The following is a 25,234-nucleotide window of genomic DNA, read 5'->3' on the forward strand; positions in this document are numbered from 1 at the left end:
GTGAATGAAAACATGATTAAAGTGTTCATTTTGACAGCCTGTATGTGTGTACATGTGTTTGGATCACTGCCTGATCCAAGCAGGCAGTGAACCAGACGGTGTAGGTTTTAATTTATGAGACAGGAAGGGGGGGATTCTGTTGTCCTGCTTTTTTGGAGGAGATCTCTGCCCCGCCACCTTACTGATCTGCCAGGACAGAACAGGTATGCATGTGATGGTTCAGTGAGGTACAAATCATCACAAGTGTGAGTAAATCAGCTGTATCTGCATTTTTTTCCAGATTTTATTTTATATGTGTGGACAGCAAACGAAAGGCTACTCCGCTTTGCAATCTGGAATTTCAACGTAAGACTGGAATTCCACTGGGAACACACAAGGTCTAACTTTCTAGTACAAACACAACACACATTGATATTCAAAGTAAAAAAAAAATAGCATTTAGCTTAGTATTTCAGATTTTAAAAAAAAACCCTGGTATTTGTAAAAGAAGAAATCAACATGACCGTGGTAGTTTTCCATATTGTCTGTTTTTCCTTAATGAATAGGCAGCTAAGCTCAGGCAGACAGACGCATCCTTTCTACCTGCTCCCGTTGTGTCAAAGTTTAAAGCTAACTCTCATCTCCAGGGTGAAGCAACCTCCTTCCATGTGTCCAACCTCTTTTAAGAAGTTCCAACGCTTGAGTGAAACAGGGAGGAGAAACACTTTTACTCCTGTCTTCCCTTTTTACAGCGACTGCAGCTCTGCTGGGATCATTGGATTCTTCGCCCCACTTTGCGACTATGAGCTTTTTTCAAAGAGGGGCGACTTAAAACATTACGACAGACTAGGCAGACCGCGGAGCGAACCAGGGTCGAGGTGAGGCCACTGCTCAGGACAGCAGAAGGGGAAGAGAGAAGAGGAGAGGAGAGGGAAGGAGAGGAGATTGCTTTTGGTCCTTCATTTGGAGCATGGGGGCTGACAGATAAGCCTCGTTTCAGTCAAGAGCAGGATATCAGCATGTGATGAAATAGAAGTGTAGGAGGCTGATTAGGAAATAGCTGGAAGGGGTGTTTGTGTGTGGGGGGGTGAGTGTGTGAGGGGGGGGTTGACTCAAGCTCCTCCATATTTGACACTAAACAAGTGTATCATGAATGGCTTCAGGCACTGCTGGCAAGGAGAGCGTTTAAGAAATCAAATCAGAGTAAACCGCTCGGCTGCCGGGATTCAGGGAGAACTGTCTCATTTGCAACGATGTCAAAACAGAAAAGGCACCATGATCACCTAAACACTTTGTTTAATTGGGTGGAAAATGTGTTTTTCTTCCCCCGCCTCCATCTAGTGACCACATCAAAAGATGGACCTGTATTAACCTGCATCCTACTATGTTGACTCAATGTAAAATAATACAGATTAAAAAAATAATCTGTTCCTTTCTATAACCAAGTGTGTTACTTATGGCAGCTCCTTACATCACAAATCAACACTGGTTAGCATCATTAGCCATGTGTGGTTTATCTGCATTTATTTTTAAATGTGTCATTTGTAAATAGTAAATTGACTTTATATATCCAGTTCAGACACATTCACACACTGACCAGAAGGCAGCTTGGGGTTCTTGCCCAGCAGGAAGAAGAAGCCAGAATCGAACCAACGACCTTCCGATTGCAAGACAGCCACTATGCCACTGAGCCCAGTGTCAACAGTCACAGTCGGTTTGACTGGTTTTACAATGAAAGCTCCTGTTACAGTAGCTGCTTTTTCATTAACCGTAAAACTATCAAACTGAAATTCCTCAGACAAATTTGCTTAATGGAAATACGCCAATGTCCAAAAACATTTTGAGGTGGGGTTTTTTTCAGCCATATGGAAATAAATCTATTTCGCGGAATTGCAATGGAGGCACTTTTTTTGTATCGCAGAAGTCACATGGTCAACAGTTGGATGTTACTAGTGCTGAAGACGACAGGAAGTGGTAACAGGTCATGGTTTGTCTTTATTTCAATTTTTTCGGATAATTTGGACAAAATACTCAGTATCAAAAGCCGCCACCAAGCTTCATAGTAAAGCTGACGAGCAAAATATAAAGAAATAAATCTGTAATCAAAATCTCTGAATGATGATGGTTTTATGCGGAGCTGATCAGAATTAACGTTTTGGCCCTGGGGCCTTTTCCTACTTTGATGTTCCTGGAACATTGAAACGCTGCCTTCAAAAAAAGGCCCGGGCTGTAACATTCAGTTTTGGAGTTTTCTAGTTTCCTCAAACTAACAGCAAGCCCTACACATCATTTTATAAAACATATTAAACTTAAGTACTTGTTTCAAATTAAACTGTATGTATCATAAATCCTGTAGCAGTGGCCTTGCTTACAGACAGCTTGCAGTCGCTGATGGTTTGCATATTTGCTCCAGTCTTTATCTAGGGAGCACAAGCAGATAAGTTGTGCACACAAAAAGCCCATGTAAAAGGATTTACACACGCTTCCAGCTACACAACAAAACAAAAAAAACCCATACTCCTTAGTCAATCATTAACTCGGCAGATTCCAAGCTAAACAGTGCCGTTGAGCAAATGTGAAATCATGCGGAAAATCACCAGGAAATGCCTGCAGTCATGATCGGGCCCACAACAATGGCAGCGCCACGGAGATGCTCCATCAGTGTTGAAATGCAGCTGTGGGACTCTGTCTGAGTGTGTTCTCTGGCAGTCAGAGAATTGTGAAATTGGATATTTGGTGAGGTGGGCGTGGAGCAGGATTCATGGTCCATTCTGGCCGGCGCAGCTCAAAGTACGACACTCAGAGGCTGAACGGCCGTGGACCGTGATGTGGCAAACAGCTGGGTGGATGCAGGGAATGCTGACCTCCACCTGCCTGATCGTCAGAGGAATGGAAGCTTCATCAGAACTTTGCAGAATCATCTGGAGGTGTGGGGTTTAAAGTGCAGCTTCCAGAGAGTTTGGCATCGATTTTCACCAATCAAATCCTTCTAAATTTCAGTCTTCTCTCAGACTGTTTTGTGATTTGGCTGTGTATTTATATTACTGACTAATACAAATACATAAATGTTGGATTTGGGGTTCACTTATTTTTTTTCACTCTTGCAAAGTAAATTTGTCAATTTAACATTTTTATTGTATCTCTAATGAAACCAAACGTATCCATTTGTATGTATATTCAATGTGCATAAATAGGACTGGATATCCCACTTAACCAATTTATCTAAATTTCACAAACTGGAATTTAGGTTTTCAGCTTGAATGGAGAGTTTGAATGTATCAAACTCACCAAGGCAACATGGGAACAAGTATTTCATATTTGCTCTCCAGAAGTTCTCAAATCAGGAAATTTCAGGGTTTCCCAGGAGACTCAGTTTGATTTGCGATCAAAATTACATTTGTTACATTTTCTGCTGTGGTTCTCTTTCACACTGCACTGAGTCAAATAAACCAAACCCTTTGAGTCCCCCCTCATCTGTGGTGGTGCTGTCCAAGAATCACTGAAGGAAACGACAGAAAGAAGACACTGAGCGGAACTTCCTCCATCCATCTATCTATTTTCTAACACCCTTGTCCCTAGTAGGTTGGCAGGGGTGCTGGTGCCTCTCCAGCTTAAGTTCTGGACGAGAGGCGGGGTCACCTAGACAGGTCGCCAGTCTGTTGCAGGGCAACACAGAGACAACCATGCACACACACACACACACACACACACCTAGGGAGAATTTAGAGAGACCAGTTAACCTAACTGTCATGTTTTGGACTGTGGGAGGAAGCCGGAAAGACCCCGTGCCGGGAATCAAACCCAGGACCTTCTTGCTGCAAGGCGTCAGTGCTACCAACTGCGCCACTGTGCAGCCTGAGCGCAACTTCCTTCTTCAGAAAATGTAAACAAAAATGGAGTGGCATCAGATTTTAGAGCTTATAGGATTTCTCTTTTGTCTTTAGCAAAAGACCACAACACATTTCTCCCGCTACAATTAGACATAAGCATCTTTTTTTTAAATTTGGTTGGATTTACCCAGAATGCCCTGTGCTAGTCTACTTTCTGTTTTTGTGGCACTCTCTGGTCTGCTTCACGTATGCATTTGAACTGCACCAGACTTCACTTCAACTGAACAGAGACCTCTGTTTGTAGGAGGAACAAAATTCACTTTTTTAAATTCTTGTCAGAGTTCGGTTACACGTTCAGTCCTCCACAAACAAACTGGACTTTTTAGAAAAAACAAACAAGAGTTTGATCAAAGTGGACTAAACAGGGCAGGTGTGAATGCAATCTTACACAAATAATCCAGTTACGTTCCACAGGGAAACAGCTGGGGGTCCGCTGTGCTGCAGAGATTATGTTTGAACCTCGAGTAAAAACAAAACCTCTAATAAGGAGTGGTGATTATACTACTGGATCTTTTTTTTGTTTTCTTTTGACCTGTTGTTGCTCCACGCTGCTGCAGCTTGTTGCCAATGTGCATGCATGTCAGAAGATCTGGTTACCATCTGAAGATACGTAGAACTTATCAGCTTTTTTACGCACACAGACCAGACGAATGAAAGGGACAGGAATTGACAAGAACTCACAACTCTCCATTTTCCAGCCTGATTTCTGCAACCACCCTAGTGATAGCATGGACAGGCTGTGGCATGTGGGACACCTGCAGGAACAGGAAGAGCCGAGCCTTGCTCCATGCTAATTTGTTTGATTCCTATCTTAATGCCTTCACCTTCATTGTGCCTCTTCCTATTGTAAAAGCGTCATTGGGCAGATGCTACACATCTAACTGTCCTGGGAAGAAAAACTGTTAAATCTACAACAGCTTGAGATGCTAACAGCAGGTTTGCCTTGATGAATCCCGCAACCCAAAGTGGTAAATGTTTATACGTTGCTCTAATGTACTCTAGTGACACTTTAAAAATAAAATGGAGGAGCTGACCAAACACGACAAGAATCCCTAAGGAGAGTGGAAACTGAGATAAACAGGAGAAACTAAGTGAAGAAGTGTTTTTCTAACTAGTCTTCTCACGGAGGATTTATATAAGATTAAAGCTAGGATGAAAAGAAGAAGGTGTGCTGTTTTACTTTACATTTTATGTTGGGATAACGAAGCTAAGCTAGTTAATACAGTTTATAGTTCATTTCCAAAAGGAAAATATTGGATGATTATGGTATGGTAACAAAAATCCAAAATTAATTTTCTCAGAAATGCAAAACTATTACAAAGGACAAATAAAAACTATTTTTATTTAAGTTATATTAGCAGAATCAGAGCAACTTTGTTGTCATTGTTAACATGTTACTGACGTCGGACCACTTATTTCAGTAACGAGTAATCTAACACGTTACTATTTCAAATCCAGTAGTCAGACTACAGTTACTTATCAAAACCACTTTGCGTTACTGTGCGTTACTATTATCTTTTGTAATTTAATTTTATTTCCTCTACCTGTCTTGGGTAGTGACCCCCGTTTCTATGCGACAATATCAGCAGCGACAGAAACATAAGCAATGGAGGGAAGAAGGAGATGCATTTTGTTGCTGGAAGAACAGGAACTATTTTGAGTTTCGCTCGCAAAGTCTGATTATTATAAGCAGCTTTGGCTTGTTTTTTTTCTAAAGTCGCTTGCAGATTTAATGAGTTAGGGTTAGGGGTTAGAGCTGCAGTTTTTGGACTTGGGAATAAGCAGGGTCGGGTTAAAATCCTATTTAGAGTTTTCCAGACAATAGTGGAACACACAAAAACATGTACAAATTACTAAAGTTTTTTTTTTGTACTGTTGTAACCATTAAACACATTGTTATTATAAACTAACTTGCAATTAAGTATCGGCAAAGATCAATGTAATTGTCACAAGTGGCAGAGCGTTGTTGTTAGCAGCTGCTGAAAGTAAGTAAAAAAGTTACTTTTAATGTAACTTAGTTACTTTCCATATCAAGTAACCAGTAATCTCACTAAGTTACTTTTTCAAAGAGTAATCAGTAATCTGATTAAAGTTACTTTTTCAAAGTAACTATGCCATTGTACAGAAGCACAAGTAGGCCTGTCACGATAAACGATAAATCGATTAATCGTACGATAAATTAAAACTATCGACGTCATTTCAATTATCGGCATTATCGTCTCTCCCGACCTTTTTCTCTTTCTGTTGATGACACAGAATGAAAAAAGGCTAAACTCTGGTGCTCTCCACTGACTCCTCCCTTCCTCATTTCCTCAGTGTAAAGCCCAGCGCACACTACACGATCTTAGAGCTGTCGGCTGATTGTCGGCCCATTTTCAAAACCTGACAGACCACACATTAGCCGACAGAAATCCTAGGTATAACGGTTCGATCGGGTTCGTTCCTGCCGTGTGGTGTCCAACAATGGGCACAAAATAATGGCTACAAGTCCAGTTAACTAATTTAAAAACCAGACATTAATCAATGCTTTACTACAATCTACCTGCAATGCATGTGGCTAGTGTCAGCGTAAAGTCCTGACTGAATGAAAATAATTAGAACCTATTTACGTCACTTTAACGAAGAACAGCTGAAAAGTTACCGGGTTTATCAACTGCGGTAGCAATTTCGCTCCAACTCCTCCTCTTGTCATTTCTATATTCTTTGCATGTTGAATAAACATTAATGTTGTTTCCACGTCGGCTGGACTTCGGGTTGCACCGTGTCAGCTGTTTGGGATTCCCCGACGTAATTTCCCCTCAGAAAACACGGAGGATAATCCGCGCTTTCTGATTGGCTACCTGTTACATTCAACAGGCTGCAGTAAAGCTCCCAGTCGGGGAAAACCCCTGATTTAGATCGGAGCGGCAACGAGGATCTACCAGTAACACACCACACACTCTTAGAAAGACCAAAGGTCTAAGATTGTTGTAAGGGGAAAAATAGGAGCAAAAAATCATGTAGTGTGAACTATTGCATCAGGTAGTCGATGTGCCCATCTTCTCTATTTAAATCTAATTATTACTGAAGGGCAACATAATATACAGACTTCATAATCTGCAGTCTTTTGGTTGAATGCAGTATTTATTTACACTTTGGCTTTATGTTGTTTAGTTTTTATCAAGTACATTTTTTGTTAATGGAGACTGAGAATCCATTTTGTTTTTGGTTGTTTTGTTTATTTAGTTTATCAGTTCCAGTGTTAAATATTCTTTTGAAAATAAAGTGTATCTATCTTTGGCAGGAAATCGCATGCATTATTACGTCATTTCCATTAAATCAGTGTAAAAAGGTCTTCAGACAATATTATCGTTTATCGCAATAGTTTTTTGAGACAATTAATCGCTCAGCAAAATTTGCTATCGTGACAGGCCTAAGCACAAGTGAATTTCATTGATCATGTAATTAATGTACAGTGTCTAGCTTATTAACAGAAGGTAAGATGGAACAAAGCATAGTAATAAGAAGGTGTAAGTGTTTCTCACCCCTGTCCCTGAAGGCACACAGCAGATATTTCTAAAGTTTTTTCTGATGAATAGAACATTTTATTTAGAATTCAAAGTCTCAGAGTGAAACTTCCACAGTCAGCAGCTGTGTTTCTGTTCACTGTATATTTGTGCAAATTGAAATTACGAAAATAAATTTGCTAAATGGGAACTCGGCAATTTCCCTCCACCCAAAAAAAATCACGTTTTTTGCTATAACGTTTTTGCACTGGAATGAGGTGGATTTTGGCCATATCAAAATAGATGGAATCAATCTAATCAAGTCACATGATCAACAACTGGATGTTACTACTGGCAGAAACTATGAAGAAGACGACAGGAAGTGGTAGAAGGATGATGGTTTGTTTTAGTTTTTTGGACAATGTCCAGCTGGCTCACAGCATCAGAGAAAAAGTTGTGTTGAATTCATAACTCTTTTGTAAATCTCAGACTACAATTTCCCAAAACTCTGCACACGTATCCACTCCCAAATAAACGGCGCTTGTTGTTGTAACGCCTGAATGAGACTTCTGAATTGTAGCTGTTTACATTCGTCACTGCTATGGTTTTTAATGATCTAGCTTATCACATGATGTTAATTTAATTTCTTATTTAATTGAAACACTGTAATAACAAAATTTAGTTTTTTGGTTTTTTTTTACCTCAGTAGAAAAGTGACAAAAATGTGCATATATTAGTAATCTAAGCGCAGCTTGTGATGGTTTGGGTTGCCATGTCACCTGCTGGCATCGGTCCGCTAAAGTCCATAATATTTGCTGCCTTCTGGCTGGAGCTTTTCGAGCAACTGATGCTTCCTTTTGTGGACAAGCTCCACAGAGACGCTGATTTCATTTTCCACCAGGACTTGGCACCGGCCCGCACTGCCAAAGGTGCCAAGTGACCATGGTGTCCCTGTGCTTAATTGACCAGTTAATTGGTCTGACCTAAATCTAGGAGTTTGTTAAGAGGAAGATAAAAGACATCAGAGAGAACAATGCAGATGACCCGAAGGCCATTAATAAAGCAGTCTGGGCTTCCTAAACACAGCAGAGAAGAACAGTCCGATCACCTCCTGCCACGCTGCATTGACGCAGTAATTCATGCAAGACGAGCCCTGAACAAAGTCCATATACTGGATCTTCACAGTGGAAAAATAATATTTCATTCACCGACATTTCATTCGAGATTATGATTTTGACTTCCACACACAGGCGTTATGTTCCAGGCACATAGCGCCATTTTATAGCACAGTCAAGTAACAGTTATCTTCAGTTTTTATAAAAACTTACTTTGACTTAAACAAAATTTTACTTTGTAATTTAAAGCCTTGAAATTGGGCCTCTGTTTCTTTAAGAACTCCAGCTCTTTCTCAGCTCAGCACATGAACAGTTCCACCAGCTGTTTGCTAATTGCTGCTGGCTAGTCTGAAGGAGCTGATTGGGTAGGGTTAGGGGTAGGGTTCTGTGATTGGGAAACTTGGAAGCTGCAGCTCTGAGGAGCTTGAAGGCGGTGTTAGGTGTTAGGTTTTGCACAGCTGAATGGTTGCCATAGCGATTAAAGGATTTCCCAAACATGCATGGCAACACTTCACAGATGTTTTTCATAACATTTTAACAAGGTGTAAGGCTCAAAAAAGTTAATTTTACCTAATACTGCCCCTCTAAAATATTTGTGTATTTGCATTTACATTATGTGATGATATTGTTTTCACTGTGAGTAGCTAGGTAATTATGTTATTTAATTCCAAACATCTTTTGAATAGAATGTTGATCAGGGATGTCAAAGACCAGTTGGGATCCATCAGAATCTGCTCTGCTCAGCTGGATTTGGTTGACTTGTTTACTTGATGTTGGCTCCTAATTGAATCAAAATATGATCAGTGTACTTTCTCTTAATACGACTGCATTGCAGATAGATTTATTTTCTTAGAAGAAATTGACCAAAACTTTAAAAAGGTGCATCCAGAACGTTATCAGAAACCATTCTGACAACTTATCTCTTTGATGGTATCTTACAGTACTGACAGCTAATCTGCTGCTTTCTTAAAGCACAAATAAAACATAAAATTTCAGACCAACGTTTGGCTCTAAAGAGTGATATTTTTGTAAGACGTACATGCATTTTTCAGCATGTACGTCTAGGCATCGCAAAACATGCCTGAGTTTCATCAGGTGTTCCTCACAGCATTTTAAAATTGTAAAAGTTGACAACCTAGGAAACTATTTTACTAGCAGAGCAGCCAGTAACCTGACCGATGATCCAGCCCAGTATTTCAGGTGTTGCTGGAGTCTTCACCTGACCAGGGAGAGTCGGTAAAGTTGTGCCAGAAGCTCTCGGATCTCTTTATTTGACAAAAGAAGAAATTAGGCACATACTAAAATACTCTTACGCTGTAATTTGACTCTTTTTTCCCTCACATTAAATAAGTAGCAGCAGTAGATAAAGGATCTGGATGATACTGATGCTACTCTGCACATCTGGTTCCCGTTCATGAACAACAAATACCTGCTTAGTGATGCCATCAGCAGGTTCCAGCATGCGGAGCGTGGAAAGCATGACATCCTGCAGCAGAGCCCTCTAAATCAGCAGTGCCACGGAGAGTTGTTGCAGCATTAAGAGCTATTGTGAGTCCGCTGTGGGCCCAGTCGCTGCAAAAACTCATTATGCCAGTGGAAAACTACAAGACTAGCATGGGAGATCGGGAGAAATCAAAGCGATGTGCTGATGGATGGGTTGATGCTGTCACGTGTCCAATCACAGATGAGGATGTTCGAGTGTCTTTAGCTGCAGGGTAATTTGTTTCTGTACTATAAATGCCAGCTTTGATACACTTAAAACCTGAAATTTACAAGCAAGGAATAAAAACAAAACACCTTTTTTTCATTGCCTGAAGTTAGATCAGACCCAACTGCTCTTGTTTGGTCAGTTAGAGTTACTACAACTGAGATTCATTTAATCATGTTTTCTAAATCTGAAGTTTACATACACATCTTTAGCATTTGGTGATATTGACCTTTGAACTGTATGTCTTGAGCCACACAGTTGCTGGAACCCTGACTCATTCCTCCTGACAGAACTGGAGGAATGAGTCAGGTTCCTCCCAGACCTGTGCAGGCAAGAATCTCTGCAGACTTGAGATCAAACCTTTGTGGTGGCCACACCAAAGCATTGACTGCGTTATCCTTGAGCCACCATGTGACCACTTTGGCTGTGTCCGTAGGGTTATTGTCCATTTAGAACCTACCTGTATTTAGGGCCATATTAACTAACTGGCATAAATATATTCTTGAAGCAACAAACAGTTGCTTGTTTTCTTTTAAAAGCACAGACATGACATAAAAATCAATGCATCTCTGCTTGCTTATATTTTTGCATGCCAGCATTTGAAACATCTTCATTAAAACAAGCAGCCTAATTAAAACGACTGTCTGTCAAAAGTCTCCGAGCTGGAATGACATTACACGCTCACGGTAATCAATCAGGCTGGGAATCCAATTTAAAAGCAATCAGCATTTGGACGTTTTTCGACAGATCAATGGTAATCTGATGATAATTTTGACCCAGAATGTGGCCCTTCTTTATCTCCAGTGCTCCTACTCTCTCTGTGGACTAATTGGAAAGGGCGTTAGGCGGGTTGCCACAGCTCCACAATGCATTACCCGAGAAAATGGCTTTACACTTCTGTTTTGAAAGAGACGCCGTCAGGCCCTGGTGATCTGCATCAATAAGTTTAAGCCGAGTGTTTGATAAATGTGTATTGGTTTTTTGTTGTTGTTTTTTGCGCTCTATTCATAAATAGACGGTAAAACGTTTTAATCAGGCCTTGGAGCAACAAGGCCCACCTACTTGGGAGCGGCTACGTATGCGTTGTTTTGGGGAAATTCTAGTCTGTGATTTTACAGAAGAGTTATGGATTCAATACTTTGGAATGAAAGCGATTGTGATTGTGGTGAACTAAATTGGTCCAGGTAAGAAAAACTTAAGAAGGCACAGTGAGGTGTTGAGAAGATAAGTCGTCTTTTCCTCAATTTCTGGCTTTTCTGTAAGCAGTCTGGAGTCAGAGGTGACCCCCAGAGAAACTAGAAGAAAAGCAGAATTCCTCCATTAGAGAGAGACAGCTGAAGAAAGAGCCACTCATTATTACAACATTCATCATATCTTAGGGCCCAAACTGGAGTTAAGAGGTACGTCTGAACTGACAACCACCACTTAAAAACTTCAAGTATGCTCTTACTCTGAGCATTTAACCCTATCCACATTCCAACAAACACACAGTTCAGTGGAAGAAACAACAAAAACACCAACCGTCTGCATACTAAAGTATGAGCCCTTGAAGCGTTTACAACTTTATGACTTTACGACCATGCTTATCTCTCTCAAACCTCACAATTAGAGTCTACCTGCCATATGCCACTAGATGCAAGTCATAAAGCCATGAGATGATGCTAGAATTAGATAATTCCACTGCAGGCGCAGATCAGTGGGTGGACGATTGTTCAATAGTCTTTAGTGGTTAGGACAAAGTTGTCATCTCTTTACTCCACTTGTCCTTTCACTGAAGACAGTACTATACAATCAAGATTCAGAACAAAACAAGAGTATTTGGAAAAGGAAATTATAAAGATGAGAGCCATTTTAGGAGCGCTTGACTTCCCATATCTGCACACTTGGAGTTTTAAATTGCAACAAAAAAATTCAAACAGCATAGAGCTGTGCCAGCTGTCACCAAACAGGAATAAATAAGTAGGAATGGGTGATATGGCTGAAAAACATATGGCAATTTAAGCAACTCGTGTCAGTCCATATCGCTAATTATTAATTTTTTTTTTGTTTTAAATATCCAAAATACTGCCAGAGTAATAACATGACCTTTTCTTCTTTTATCCACAGTTTTCTCTAGAGCATTTTCTCCTTTTATCGTGCACGGTTGAGATTACATAGTGATAAATTCATTCTTTTCCCACAAAGTTAATGGAAGATAAAAGACATTTATCTTTATTTATATTTATCTTTTATGTAGCTAGCATGATTAGCCAGTGTGGGCATCTAGCCCTGCTTCCTCTCCATCAGGGGAGCCACCGCATAACTGTCAGCGCTGTATAGAGAGTAGCAGTCACACCGTGCATTTTTACAACTGATTAGGCTGACTCTCAACATTATCAGCTCGGTGTTGCATACAAAAGAGTTTGAACACTGTTTCCTACCGAGCAGCTTCCTGTGTGAGTCAGTGCGTCACAGAGAAGGCGTACGCAGTCATAAATACCGACCTTTCTGCGAATGTGTCCAGTGAAGTACTACCGAGTGTGTTGAGGGCAACATAAAACTGCTACGAAGCAAGTTGCTCAACAAGTTGTTGCTAGCTAGCGAGTGAGTGAGTTAGCTGATGCCACCAACCTAGCTTAGCTAGCCATGAGAGGTTGAGCAGCTACATCCCCCAGAATGCTGAGCATTTCTTGATCGGAGTTTAATGAAATTTTCCAAATTCTATCAGACGTATTATCTATTGATATTGGTCAAGTGTTTATAACGATACATATAATTTTTATTAATTTTTATTGCCCAACCCCTCTAGTGACAATATAAGCTTCTCTTAATTCCATCTTTTTTTTAAAATTAACCATTAAATGACACTCTATGAAATAACATATAGAATCAGAAGTATTCATAGTCCATTGATACAGTTGTGGATAAATCAGCAGAGGTTGAATGTGTACCATAGCAACCATAGGAAAGGACAGCAGCCAAGAGGCTCATAGTGATTCTTCACATCAGCAGCTCAGGTGGGAGAATCTGAGAAATAGCAACTATTAGCATGTGTTAAAATGGCTCAGTCAAAGCCCCTGACATAAATCAGGTGCTATTCAACTAATCTGACTGAGGTGGAGCTATTTTGATAACTAGAACACTGTTATAAAAGAAAAACAAATGAACTGTAAAAAAAAAGAAAAAAAGAAGCTGAATACAAATGTACACCACACTTTTAAGATTTCCATTTGTAAAAAAAAAAAAAAAAAAAAAAAAAAGTAAAAAAACTACACACCATATCCATCATTTTTCTGCAACTGTGTCAAATTACACAATAGTTACTCTGCTTTGTGTGGTATATCACAAAAAGTCCCAATAAAACGCACTGAAGCTCGTGGTTTTAACATGGAAAAAATGTGGAAAGTTCAAGAACTGCGATGTTAACATACAGTACAGACCAAAAGTTTGGTCTGTACTGTATCTTTTATGTAGCTAGCATATGTAGCTAGTTTGGTCTGTACATTACAGACCAAACTTTTGGTCTGTAATGTACATGAAGCAGAATAAAGGACAGCGTCTCTGATAATTATACAGCACTGAGACGCTCCTGAAAACTGCATGTTAACCCATAATCAAATGAGTCAGGAGGAAAGAATGTCCAATAATAAAATTGCACATACTAGCTCTTCCCTTTGTTTCTAAAATGAAATTAGTCAAAATCGAGAATAAAGTGGACAAATACAGTTTGTGGCTTCCATTTTATGTGCCGTTCATCATATGGTATAAACGTGTTTCACCTCAAACGGAACTAATGGGAAAAAAATTCAACGTTGTTTGAACTGCAGCAGGATGTTTTCTGCCTCGGCAGTGTGTGCACAGTGGCTCAGAGCGTGATCAGCTTACAGGAAATAACCATCTTTCGCACAAAAACAGAATGTCTTTGATTTGTTAAAGGTGAATCGATTAAGACAATGTTGTTTTTCCACCTTTGGTAAAAGTCAGAAAAACATTTAGTCTTGCCGAAATTACGACCAGAAATTGAGCAGCAACTATTGGTGTTTGATCAGAGCCACTCGTCTCTTTCTGATTTTTACACGCAGCATCGGTTCAGATGAAGAGCCTCCAACAAGGTGTTTGTGATGCTGCTGTTTATCCCATAGGTGCTAGCAACAGGTGAAGGCCAAAGGAGCCGAGACTCAGCCTCTCCAGCGTGGCCGGCTGAGACGGCGGATTCAAGGATGAGGGATCATCTTCCGCCCAGCTGCTGATGCCCAGTTATCCCAGAGCCATTCATCACGGCTCGCTGAAAGTCAGATATGCACCGTCGCCCACCACCTCACCCCTGAAGCCCCTAGCATTCCACAGTTCCCCCTTGCGGATCTGTGCTGCTGATAGCTGTCAAGACAGCAGTGATGCACCCACAAACCAACACAGAGCGTAATGCTAACCTAGTTTGAATGGGAAAAGCTTAACTTTTGCTTCTGTAAAACTACACAAGACCGCATTCTTAACGGCTTTACTTTAAAGATGGTTCATGAGGTGTTGTGCATCAAACAAAACAAAGTGCAGAAAGTGTTTTTTTTTCTTTTAGTTTGCACATTATCCTAGTTTGTAAATCAATTAAAATGTAAGCTAACCATTGAATTCTTTGAAGATGAGTTTAGTACAACAGATTTGGTTTTATATGCAGTTGCAGCACAACAATGAAGATGCACATAATGCATAATGCACAGTTTTGTATCAATATTCAGAAGTGACTGTGTGTTTTACTGCTGACACAGTTGTTAGCAGTGTTGCCTCCCATCAAGAAGGTGCTGGGATAAAACCTTGGCCACTGCTTTCTTCATGGATTTCACCTGGTTCCTGATTTACAAGGCAGATTCTCTTTATGTACTCAAGCTTAATTCCAAAATTAATTTAGGTCTCTAACCTGACAGAAGAATTGTGTGCATTCAAGGTTTTGTTTTGTTTTGTTTCTCTCACGTTGTCCCGACTCTGTTACTATTACATTTAAAATGTAAACTGGACAGGAAACGCTAAGCAATGTCAGAGCAAATACAAACCACACCAGGTTTGGCCAAGGACTGCTTTACCCACGCTTAAAATCTTCTTGTGAATTTTTATGCGGTCAATGTCAACGGCTTTTTTTTTTTTTTCTCCGAAGAGTTTTTGCGGTGCTAGTGGCTCGTATTTTTTTCCACAGTACGCAGACAGGAAGGAGGGTGAGGAGAAGACATGCGGCAAAGGTCGTCGGGACCGGGAGTCGAACCCGCGACGTCCGCGTCGAGGACTAAGGCCTCCAAACGTGGGGCGTGCTAACCCCATGCGCCACCACAGCACGCCCCAGTCAATGTCAACGTTAACGCCACCTACTGGTGCCAGAGTAGACAGTATCAAAATATAAAGATCCAGACCATAGCTTTACAGAAGAGGCTAGCTTCCTGCTTCAGAAACATATTTGGAGAATATGTGAACACAGCGCAAAGACAGACAAAAAACAAGCACACAAGAAACTGCAGCAGCCAATAAAATCTTTCTTTTACAGTAAGTCATTGCAAAGGGTGAACAACACTAATTGTTATGGAAAGCTTCATTAGATCCAAAAATAATGTGCCTGGTACAGTTTTTCAAACCCTGCAGCTCTTCTGGTGGATGGTAATAGCTTCTATGTATACAGTAGAAAAAATCACCTCTCTGGGTACAAACATACACAAGAAATGTTTTGATGGGAGTTTTCCACCTGTGCGTGGGGGGTGTTTACACACGTATCCACCATTAGTCCTGTATGTGCTTGCCCCTAGACAACCTATTGACTGAGTAAAGTGTGGAGGAGGCCGGGGTAATCCTGTGCCTCTCCAGTGATGTGCTACACTTCTGATTGATGCTGAGCTTAAGTAAAGATGAAGCAAAACCAGCACACATATTGACAGCTTCCTTTTGCAGGGTGGCCGTCAGTTAAGTCTGTCATTATTTATCAGCTGATTGAAGGTAGACGCAAGGCAGAGTGACGACTGCAGACGGGTCGATCGTACTTCTTAGAACCATAACTGAAAAGGTGCTGAATTTCTACTTCAGTTGTCAAACGGTCAACATATTTGTGAAAGACCAAATGAAACTGGATGAAAGCAGCCAAATTTAGTGAGCAAACATATGAGGTGTCGTGTGCTGGTATGTAAGGCATGCAAGAGTATTTTCTTCTTTTATGGTTTACGGCTATCACTTTTCTGTTCTGTATCTGAGGCATATGATCAGCTGGAACCAGAGCAGGTAACTGACTTCTTCTGTTTGATGAATGTGTATACTTGGAACTATCATCCTGGAACCTTTTTGGAAAACCGGAGTGAGTTTAAAAACGGTAACAAGTTGTATGCTGATAGAAACAGAAAAGTCAGCTTAAGCATAAAGTTCAGCATGTTCACCTCACTGTCGTTCTCTCATGACTGCATATTATGAGAAAATGTTTTGCTAAAGTCCTCCAGCACGCACAGTCGGTGTATTCACAAAGACTGAGTACAGAAGTGGTACTCGACACCCAAAGGTCTTCTGTGCATCTCCTTAAGAAGCTGATGGGAAAGTATACCAGTGACCACTGTTAAGAGTAAATTATGCTCTGGTGCCTTGCTCAAAGGCACTCTGACACAGACAGAGTGGATGTAGAACCTGTGCAATTTTCAGACCACCCAGTTTCTGTCCGCTTCAGATAAACAGTCGAGGTTCTTAACCGTAGACAATCAAAACTGAACACAATAGATGACGGACAGATTAGAAAAACCTTAAACTCACTGTCTCTAGGAGAAATCTCTTTAAAGTGCCATGAAGGAATAAAAAAAGATGTTGCAAAAGCTTAGTGGGAGATTTGGGAACTTAAATATTTTGGATCTACAACACAAACTATTTGATCTAAGGTGATTTGTTTAAAAGCGACCCAACCTGCAGGTATTTTCTGATAAAAAAAACACTAAGAAAAACAATAGCTTTTACTTGGAAAAACCTGCACATGCGCAGTGAGATTTCAACAACATCCCAATCCCACCAGACACCAAACCCTCAAAGCTCTTACCATATTATAGCAGGACGTCCTCTCTGAGCCAGTGAAGTGGTACGGGTCGATGGTGTTGCACTTCTGCATGTACATCTTGAACATGTTGTTGATGTGCTTCAGAGACATGACGCAGACAGCCGAGTTGGGGGTCGGCTCTGGAGAGCCTGGCTGGCCCTGAGCGAAGGCGGCAAACAGCACATCTTCATCCTCTTCCGCTTTTACCTGCTTCTGCAGTTCTGCGTCGTTGCCCACCTTGGTGACGTGGGCAGCCTGAAGGATGTTGAACACCTTCACTTCTTCGGTGGCGCGTCTGCGTCTTTTGTTTGTGCTGATGCACTCCAGGGGCATTTCCACATAGCGCCGAATCACGAGGTCTGAGGAACACATGCGGACTATGCGGGTGTGGTAGGCTTGAGTGTCCTTGCTCACTTGCTGCACCGTAAGGAAGTAGGTGAAGGGTCCGCTGTGGAAAGAGTAAACATATCGCAGGTAGTAGTTTCCTTGGAGAGAGGGGATCAGATCCATGTGTGAAAGGCTAGAAAAAAAAGTGAAGCCGTTTTGGCTCGTCTTCATCTTCCGCTGTGAGATGGTGTGCAGACGCATGACACTGCCTGATATGTTTCCTGCCTTAGGGATCTCAGAGTTCCCAACAAAAAATGTGATGACATTGCTCTCTACGTTGAGCACTTGAGAACCTGAGGGGCTGACAACAACATCTGCATCGATGGGGTGGCCCTGGCCTGGCTGCACCTTGTCTGCAAAGCAGTATACTTCCTCGTCAATAGCTTTTAGGCTATTGCCGTCATCCAGGACATGACGGCGGCACACGCCGTTATCTACCGAACCACAGCTGTACAATCCCTTGTCGTAAATGTTTTCCACCACCAGAGCGATATTGTGGTTGTCAACCCCACTGGTGGTGCCCGGTCTTGACTGCGTCAGGCCGCAAGCCTGGTTGGCAAGCAGCGGCCCTGTGTGGTACTCTGACAGCTTTGTGAGGTTTGGGGCCAAGGCGTAGATTCTGTTCACAGCTCCAACGTAGATGATGCCGTCCAGGGTGACCATGTTTTGGATGGGGAAGTCTGCAGTGAAGGTTGGGAGCTCGTAGGTCACAGAGAGATTTAGTTTGCTTGTCTCAGATGATTTATCACAGTAGTTCTGCATGCTGGGGCACAAAGCCCACAGCAACACAGTGGCATGGAGCAGCAGAAGATTCATCCTGTTCCAAAAATAAGACATGAGAAAGGAGTAATTAAAACTTTTCACGCATAGCAAAGTCATTCATCATTGAAGTCTAAACTGTCTGGAGGGGGCAATTTGTGTAAAAGCTGAGAGACTTGCTGATTAGGGACAAGAGTGGAGAAGAAGTGGAACAATGAAAAATGCGTCAGAGAGCAAAGCTAGGGTTTGCTCACATCACCACAGTCAGTGAATCTTATTCATGCTCTGCTGACTGGAGGCTTTATTCATAACAAAAACCTTTAACATTTGCCTTTATTTTGATGGTAATTTTGCCATGAGAAAGCACTGAACACGGGTAAAGCAGCTGCAAAGAATGAGGTGAGCACCTCTGAGTTGCTTGGGCTCTATTCCCAAGTGACCACAGCACAAGCCAATGGAGTGAATCACCCTTACAGGAGCGCGCTCTGCACGGTGATCCAACTGCTGGGACTAAGTTTAGATGGTGAACCGCCAAGGGAGTAGAGATAAACTCAATTAGAGCAGAAGAGGCAGAAGGGAGATGGGACCGGAGGGACCGTCCGGCAAAATGATAAATAACCCCACTGGCTAAACGGCAATCCACTGGGAGACGCTTTCAAGGGATAAAGAGCCAGAGGGAAGAAGAGGGAGGAGATTCAGCCAGGACAATTTGCAAAATGTACATTTGCATGTTACATCATTGGGAAGGATATCTTAACACCATCCCCTGATGTAAACTAGACCAGAGCAATAAGACCGGCAACAGTTGGATTTTTGTACTCAAGCTCATAGCAGAGCAAGTTTTAATTGGGATTTCCAGCACACTTCCTACACACAAAAATAATACTTATTGGTTATTTCTTCAACCCTGATGCTGGATTTATGCTGTTGGAACTGAGGCAGAGAAGCTTTGATCGAACACTGAATATGTTGATTAAGTGATAATCTGTCAATCTATTAATCTGTTGATTAAGTCTGTCACTTCACAGACTGACATTTTGAACCTAATGAGACTTCACCACAACTCTTCCACAGGATGAAGCAGCACTAATAAGACGGCCAACTTTCCTACATAATAACACAAAAGATTTTAGTTTATATTAGAAGAACAACTTTGTTCACCAATACTAACTCTTTATCTTTTATCTGCTTTATGTTCAACATTCACACTTTAACTGAAGAATTCATTCAAAAGTCTATATGGATAGTCAGTGAGATGTCCTTAATATTAACAATGACTTGTATTGTTTCAATTCAATTGTTCACTCAAATCAGGTTGTTGGATTTTTTTAAAACCAAAACTAAAAATAATATACTTCAGCATAGATACTACTCGTTGAGGTGAAAATTATGGCTCATTCTATTCCAGCGTTAACATCAGACATTAATCATTTTAATCCATGTTTTGGGTTGAAAACCTAATTCGATATGCTGGGTCAGACCCACAACCCATCCCTGCTGTGCTAAACTAACCCAGGCACTGGATTGGTCCACATTTAACCTGAATATGAAAACTAACTCAAATATAGCTATTTTTAACTATATTTACCCACCAGTTTTTTAAAGTGTAGCTTAGCGTTGTTTTACAGTTTCTGGATCATTTAATTTAGTGGATAAAACAAGAAGAAAATACTTTCCCTATCAGCAACAACATCATGGCAGAAAATCTAGATTAAAATATGCCTGGTTTTAAGAACATGTTTAAGGTTTATAACTGCACTATTACATGAAGGGAAGTGTAAAGGGTCACTATTTGAGAATGATGAGTAATGGGGTCACATTTATGAACACCTGCACAGAAAGAAAAAGAAAATAGCCTGAGCTTTCCCCCAAAGAATAGGAGAGGAAAACAGTAAAAATGTTTTGCAGGGTGAAAGGAAAATGACTCATACAGAAAAGGCTCTGAAAAACACTTATGGGAAGTTATTGATAGAGGTGGTGCTGTGAGCCAGAGAAAACATTTCAAAACACGTTGTCATGTTTAAAAGAAAAGGAGGAGGAGATCCGGAGATAAATGGTAATGCCTTTGCGTTTTTACGCATAAAAACAAACAAACAAAAAAAAAAAAAAAACCGCTAAGTTTAAGAAAAGATCAACAATGAAAAGACGGACTCACCTGTTAGGAGACAACAATTCCGTCCGTCCCTTTGATTCAAATCATAATCCCGCTGGTCCCTCTTGAAAAATAAGATTCCTCGATTTGTTTCTTCCCTCCGCAGCGATCGCAAGATGTAATTCTACTTGGCTGAAGCGGAGTTTTATACATATATTTATATATAAAAAGGAAAAAGGAAAAAAAGAGAGAAAAACTTCTGTCTCACTGATCTGTTCGTTTTCCAACAAGTGAAACGCAGTGAGGAGATCTGCGGTTGTAACACGTGAGAGTCAGCTCTGACCGACTGCATCCAGCAGAGCGTCGCTGCTCCGCCGCTGGCCCCGCCCACACCTCGCTCTGGCTCCGCGCGAGCTCCGTGACGCGTCCAGGTGCTGCGCGCGGTTCTGACTCGGAGTCGTCGGTGAAAGCGATTCGAAGAGACACTGCACTGCTGATTTTCTTATTCTAATTTTTACCGTTCCTTCATCCATCCTGACAAAAAAAAAGTTTTTTTCATTTACTACATAAAAATCGACTACGCTAAGATATTTTATATTTTCTGATAGATTTGCACAGAACGTAAATAAGAATTTGACCCGTTCTGGTGTTTACTGCTTTGTTTTTTATTTCAATCTGGAGAGACTCAGAAGACAATTAGAAGAGTTTATTGACAAACAGAATTTAAAGTCTTTGGCGCTCGGGCCCGGCTGGGGATAACGGTTATCGCAGCGTTAGCGATAGGCTTCAGATGAGTATCCCGATGCTGTTAGGAACGTCATCCCCCAGGGCCCGGCACTGGTGGTGGAGGTTGAAGAAGGGTGCGGGCCTCAGGACCGGGCGAATGGAGAAGAAGGGGTGGTGGTGGGTTGAGCTCGGCTGGAGAGCGAAGGACGCCATGAATGACGCTCCTTATCAGCTGGGACTTGGTCGATGATTGGACGTGACGTGGCTTGGTCCGGCGTTGATAGGTCGACGATTGTGGGCAGGTCGCTTCAATTAACGGGTCCCGGTGGGGATAAAAGAGTCTTCCAGTTTGAATTTGCGTCTAGGCTTCATCACACTTAAACGTTTCAACTCATCAAATTTTAGCGCAAGATAGCCTTAATAAGAGCAAAAATAAATAAATAAATAAAAATTGTCAAATGATGAGTTCATTTAAAATAGTCCAAACTATACTGGGTCATCTGGGATAAAGTAATCGACCTTTTATTAACTCATGAATGAAATGGTTTTTTTTTTTTTCAATTTCACTCATATATCGTGATTACCTGATCTAAAAATAACATTCAAGAACAGAGGAGAAACAATGTTAAAAATCTGTCATTTTGATGGTTAAAAAAGTCGTTTTGAGGCTCAGTGAGAGCCATTATCCACAAACAGAGAACATGTAGAACATGCCTGGTGTGTGACCAACCTATACAATTAACCCAACACTGCCAGTCTCACTTCCCTCTGAGAAATCAGTGTTCGACAACCTCAAGGTCCCTGCCCGCCATGAAGGGAACGCCATATTGGCTCCATCGGCAACCACCTCTTCTTCATAGCAAACATTTGCTATGAACCAATGTTGATTTAAAAAAAAGCTCTACTACATCACATCTCCTTTTAGTTTTGCTGATTTAAATGAAAGGGAAACTATAGGCTGAGAGCTAACAGGGTCTTTGTTCTTCCACCTGACTCTCATCCTGCACCCCTCTGAGTCAGACCTCTGGTCCTCATGTCGAAACGTCTCACTCCGCCAGAAATAATGGGCTTAGTTCTGAAGGGTAAACCAACTATGTATGAGCGTGTCTCAGCAGTGAATCACTGTGGGCAGTGAAGAAGAAAAAAAAATTCCTTTGTGCCACTTCCTGAACAAGAGAGGGCATTTGGTGAGAAGACTGGCAGGCCTGATAAGAGCCGGGATGCAGACTGAGTAAGATGAGGCTGTTTGGGTTCACTCTTCAGAGCAATGGATCTCATCAGACAGATGACCGAGGAGTTCCACAGGGTGGGTCACATGACACGCCGTGTCACTGTTCTGTGGCTCTCATTCATTTGAAGTGTCATAGTACACCTTCCTGAATTTTAAATCTCCAATTCTGTCCATTTCTCAGCCTGAATAACACAGTTATGCTAACTTACACTCATTAACCCCATGAATGTTCCAATATGCCACATTTCTGATTTTTAATGACTTCTTTGACCCATTGTCTTTCCACACTGGAACTCATAATGCCAAAGATGGTACAAATTGAAGGTCTTTTGAAAATGACAATTAAGTGTGCATGTCACGGTCTTTTAACTGCAAAATCATTTACCCTAGTAGTTTTTTGCCTAGTTTCTAGAGAAAATATATTGTTTTAAGTCAATAATTTCTTGATATTTATAAAATACAGGTTTCACTGGTAAATTTTTTTCACTGGTAATGTGAAAACTAGTGTTTTTTTATATCAATATTAAGGAATTATCAACCTAAAACAAGCTCCTGTATCTTCCTGAAGTGTTGCTTGTAAGTTAGTTTAGTCTTGTTTCAAGTGTATATTTGCACTAGAAACTAGAAAAACAATACTTGGTAAAATTTTAAGTTTTTGACATTTGTGTACTGGTGTTTCTATCTAAATTATTTTAGTATTTACTACCAGTAGCACAGAGTTTGCTGGTTTATTACAGAGTTTGGATTTATTACTCTAGTTCATTTTAAGAATCATTACTACTTTCTTTTGAATTAATGAGTTTCTCTGTATTCATTTTTATTCAATATATTCATCTGCATTAATTATTGTTTCATTTGTTTTTCAGTTTGTGTATCAGTTCAGATTTCTTCCATATTTCCTGTTTCTCCCCTTCCAGTGTCTCTGCATTCGGATAATTGTACTCAACTGGTTTCCATTCCACAATCACATCTCCACAGTATTTGCTTATTGGTTTCTTTCGCTTATTGCTGCATTGTTCCATTATACTGCTCTTATTGCCTCGGTTCCTTTGTGTCTCTTAGAGTTCTGTAAATTGATTGTTTTATTTTTAAAATCCACAATGTGTACGCCATTGTTCTGCTGCAGTTTGGATCCTCCTCAAAATCCCCCAGACTGCACAGTGCAGCTTTGAATCAGCAGGGAAATTTATCTGTCTACAAAATAACACAGATAAGCTCAAATATACACATACAGCCCCACTGATACTCCCTTCAAACGCTTTCTGAAGCCATCATACTTTTTAACAAAGTAGCAGTTAGGACCTTTGGTAGCTAATTCCAAGAGATTCATGGGAACTTACTACAGTCATTCTGTTTTCTGTTTAATTTAGGATGACTGACCTGTTGGAATACCAAACTTTATAAAAGCTTTTAAAGTCTAGCTTGTGATTCGGGTGAACTTGGAGAATTTGAATTCCTTCAAGGAACACTGAATTCCTTCCAAAAGTAATAGTGTGATTTGTTGTTTTCTCGCCTGATATTCTGGTAGACTCGCTTTGATTTGGGGACCATAACTGCTTTGTTACATTTCCATTTGTTGTGGTTCACTTTCACACTGCACTGTCAAACAATCCAAACAAATTGAAAAACCTGTTCACCTCCTCACCTGTGGTGGCGCTGCACCAAGAACTACTGAAGGAAACATTACAAAAACCTGACCGCAACTTCTTTCTTCACAAAATGTTAACGAAAATAGAATAGCGTCAGATTTTAGCGGTTGTAGGATTTCTCTTTTGTCTTTGGTAAAAGACCATGAACCATTTCTCCCTGCAATGCTAGGCTTATGCATTTATTTTGGCTCTGTTTACCCAGAATGCCTTGCACTGTAGGTCGCTTCCTGCTTTTGGAGCGGTCTCCGGTCCGCTTGGATCCACATCCAGAATTCACTTCAACCGAAGCAAGACCAAGGCTTTTATGCAGACCAGATTTCGCTTTTTTAGTTTGCATCAGAGTTCAGTTGCACATTCACACCTCCCCAAACAAACAAACCAGAGTTTGATTAAAGCGGACTAAACATGGCTGGTCTGAACACACCCTTAAAATTTGGACGGACTTAAACAAACATTCTGCTTCATGGAAGGCTTGAACCTAGCTGGTTCTTTCCTTGTTCCCAAACATTTTTTTTAATTTGATGCAAACAGTTTGTATCTCTTTTTTTCAATCTTTTAGCAACATACGTGCTGTAGAATTACAGAGGAATTTGCTCCAAGTAAGTTCTGACACAACTTGTTCAGTTAACTTGTTGAGAATCTTATTAACCAAACTCCAAAGGCCACACTTCAAGCTTCTTTGTCTCTAAATGTAGCAGATAACAGCAAAAACTTAATATCTGATGGTTCACAAGTGATAAGCATGTTTGGACTCAAACAAGATTCGGAATCAAGCTGATTTACTGCGAGATTGTGCTGTTATGTTGAGATTTTTCTTTTTTCTTCCTAATGAACTTGAAATTTCACAACCACACTCCTGCGCCCACTGTAGTGTTGTTGCCTTTTTGGAGGAACTGTGTTTGCCATACCTCAGGGCATTTCCAGCACATTTGCCGAAGGGGTGTGTTGAAGACAGGTTGTGTGCGTGTAGCGTGTGTGTACACCCGATGGGTGTGTCTGTGCGGCTCCAGTGGTGGTGAACTGCACTTGGCTGAGGCTGCTGCAGCAGCCGATCAGGAGGAGGAGGGAGGAGGAAAACGTGGTAAACATACCATGAGGTTCAGTGGTGAACCTCGGACATGCTTGCTTTTGTTAAGTGCTTATCTGAAAGCATGACATGTCCTCCAGGAATGATTTGCATCTGACAACCACAACA

General features: G+C 40.9%; 1 protein-coding gene across 3 annotated transcripts in view; it reads right to left on the reverse strand.

Annotated features, from left to right (window-relative positions):
* The window catches only part of met (MET proto-oncogene, receptor tyrosine kinase), a 109,698-nt gene extending 88,902 nt beyond the window's left edge, over positions 1-20,796 (reverse strand). For 2 of the 3 annotated variants that reach the window (XM_032548112.1, XM_032548104.1), the window contains exons 1-2: positions 20,497-20,796; positions 17,199-18,399 (exon numbers count right to left, since the gene is read on the reverse strand). In XM_032548112.1, the coding sequence (XP_032404003.1) occupies positions 17,199-18,398 (1,200 nt within the window). In that variant the 5' untranslated portion in view covers position 18,399; positions 20,497-20,796. The remainder of the gene's footprint in view (positions 1-17,198; positions 18,400-20,496) is intronic. The other variant, XM_032548097.1, reaches the window with a different exon arrangement.
* Positions 20,797-25,234: the final 4,438 nt, after the last annotated feature.

Source organism: Xiphophorus hellerii, chromosome 2, assembly GCF_003331165.1.
Source record: "Xiphophorus hellerii strain 12219 chromosome 2, Xiphophorus_hellerii-4.1, whole genome shotgun sequence".
In the NCBI taxonomy this organism is placed as follows: Eukaryota; Metazoa; Chordata; class Actinopteri; order Cyprinodontiformes; family Poeciliidae; genus Xiphophorus; species Xiphophorus hellerii.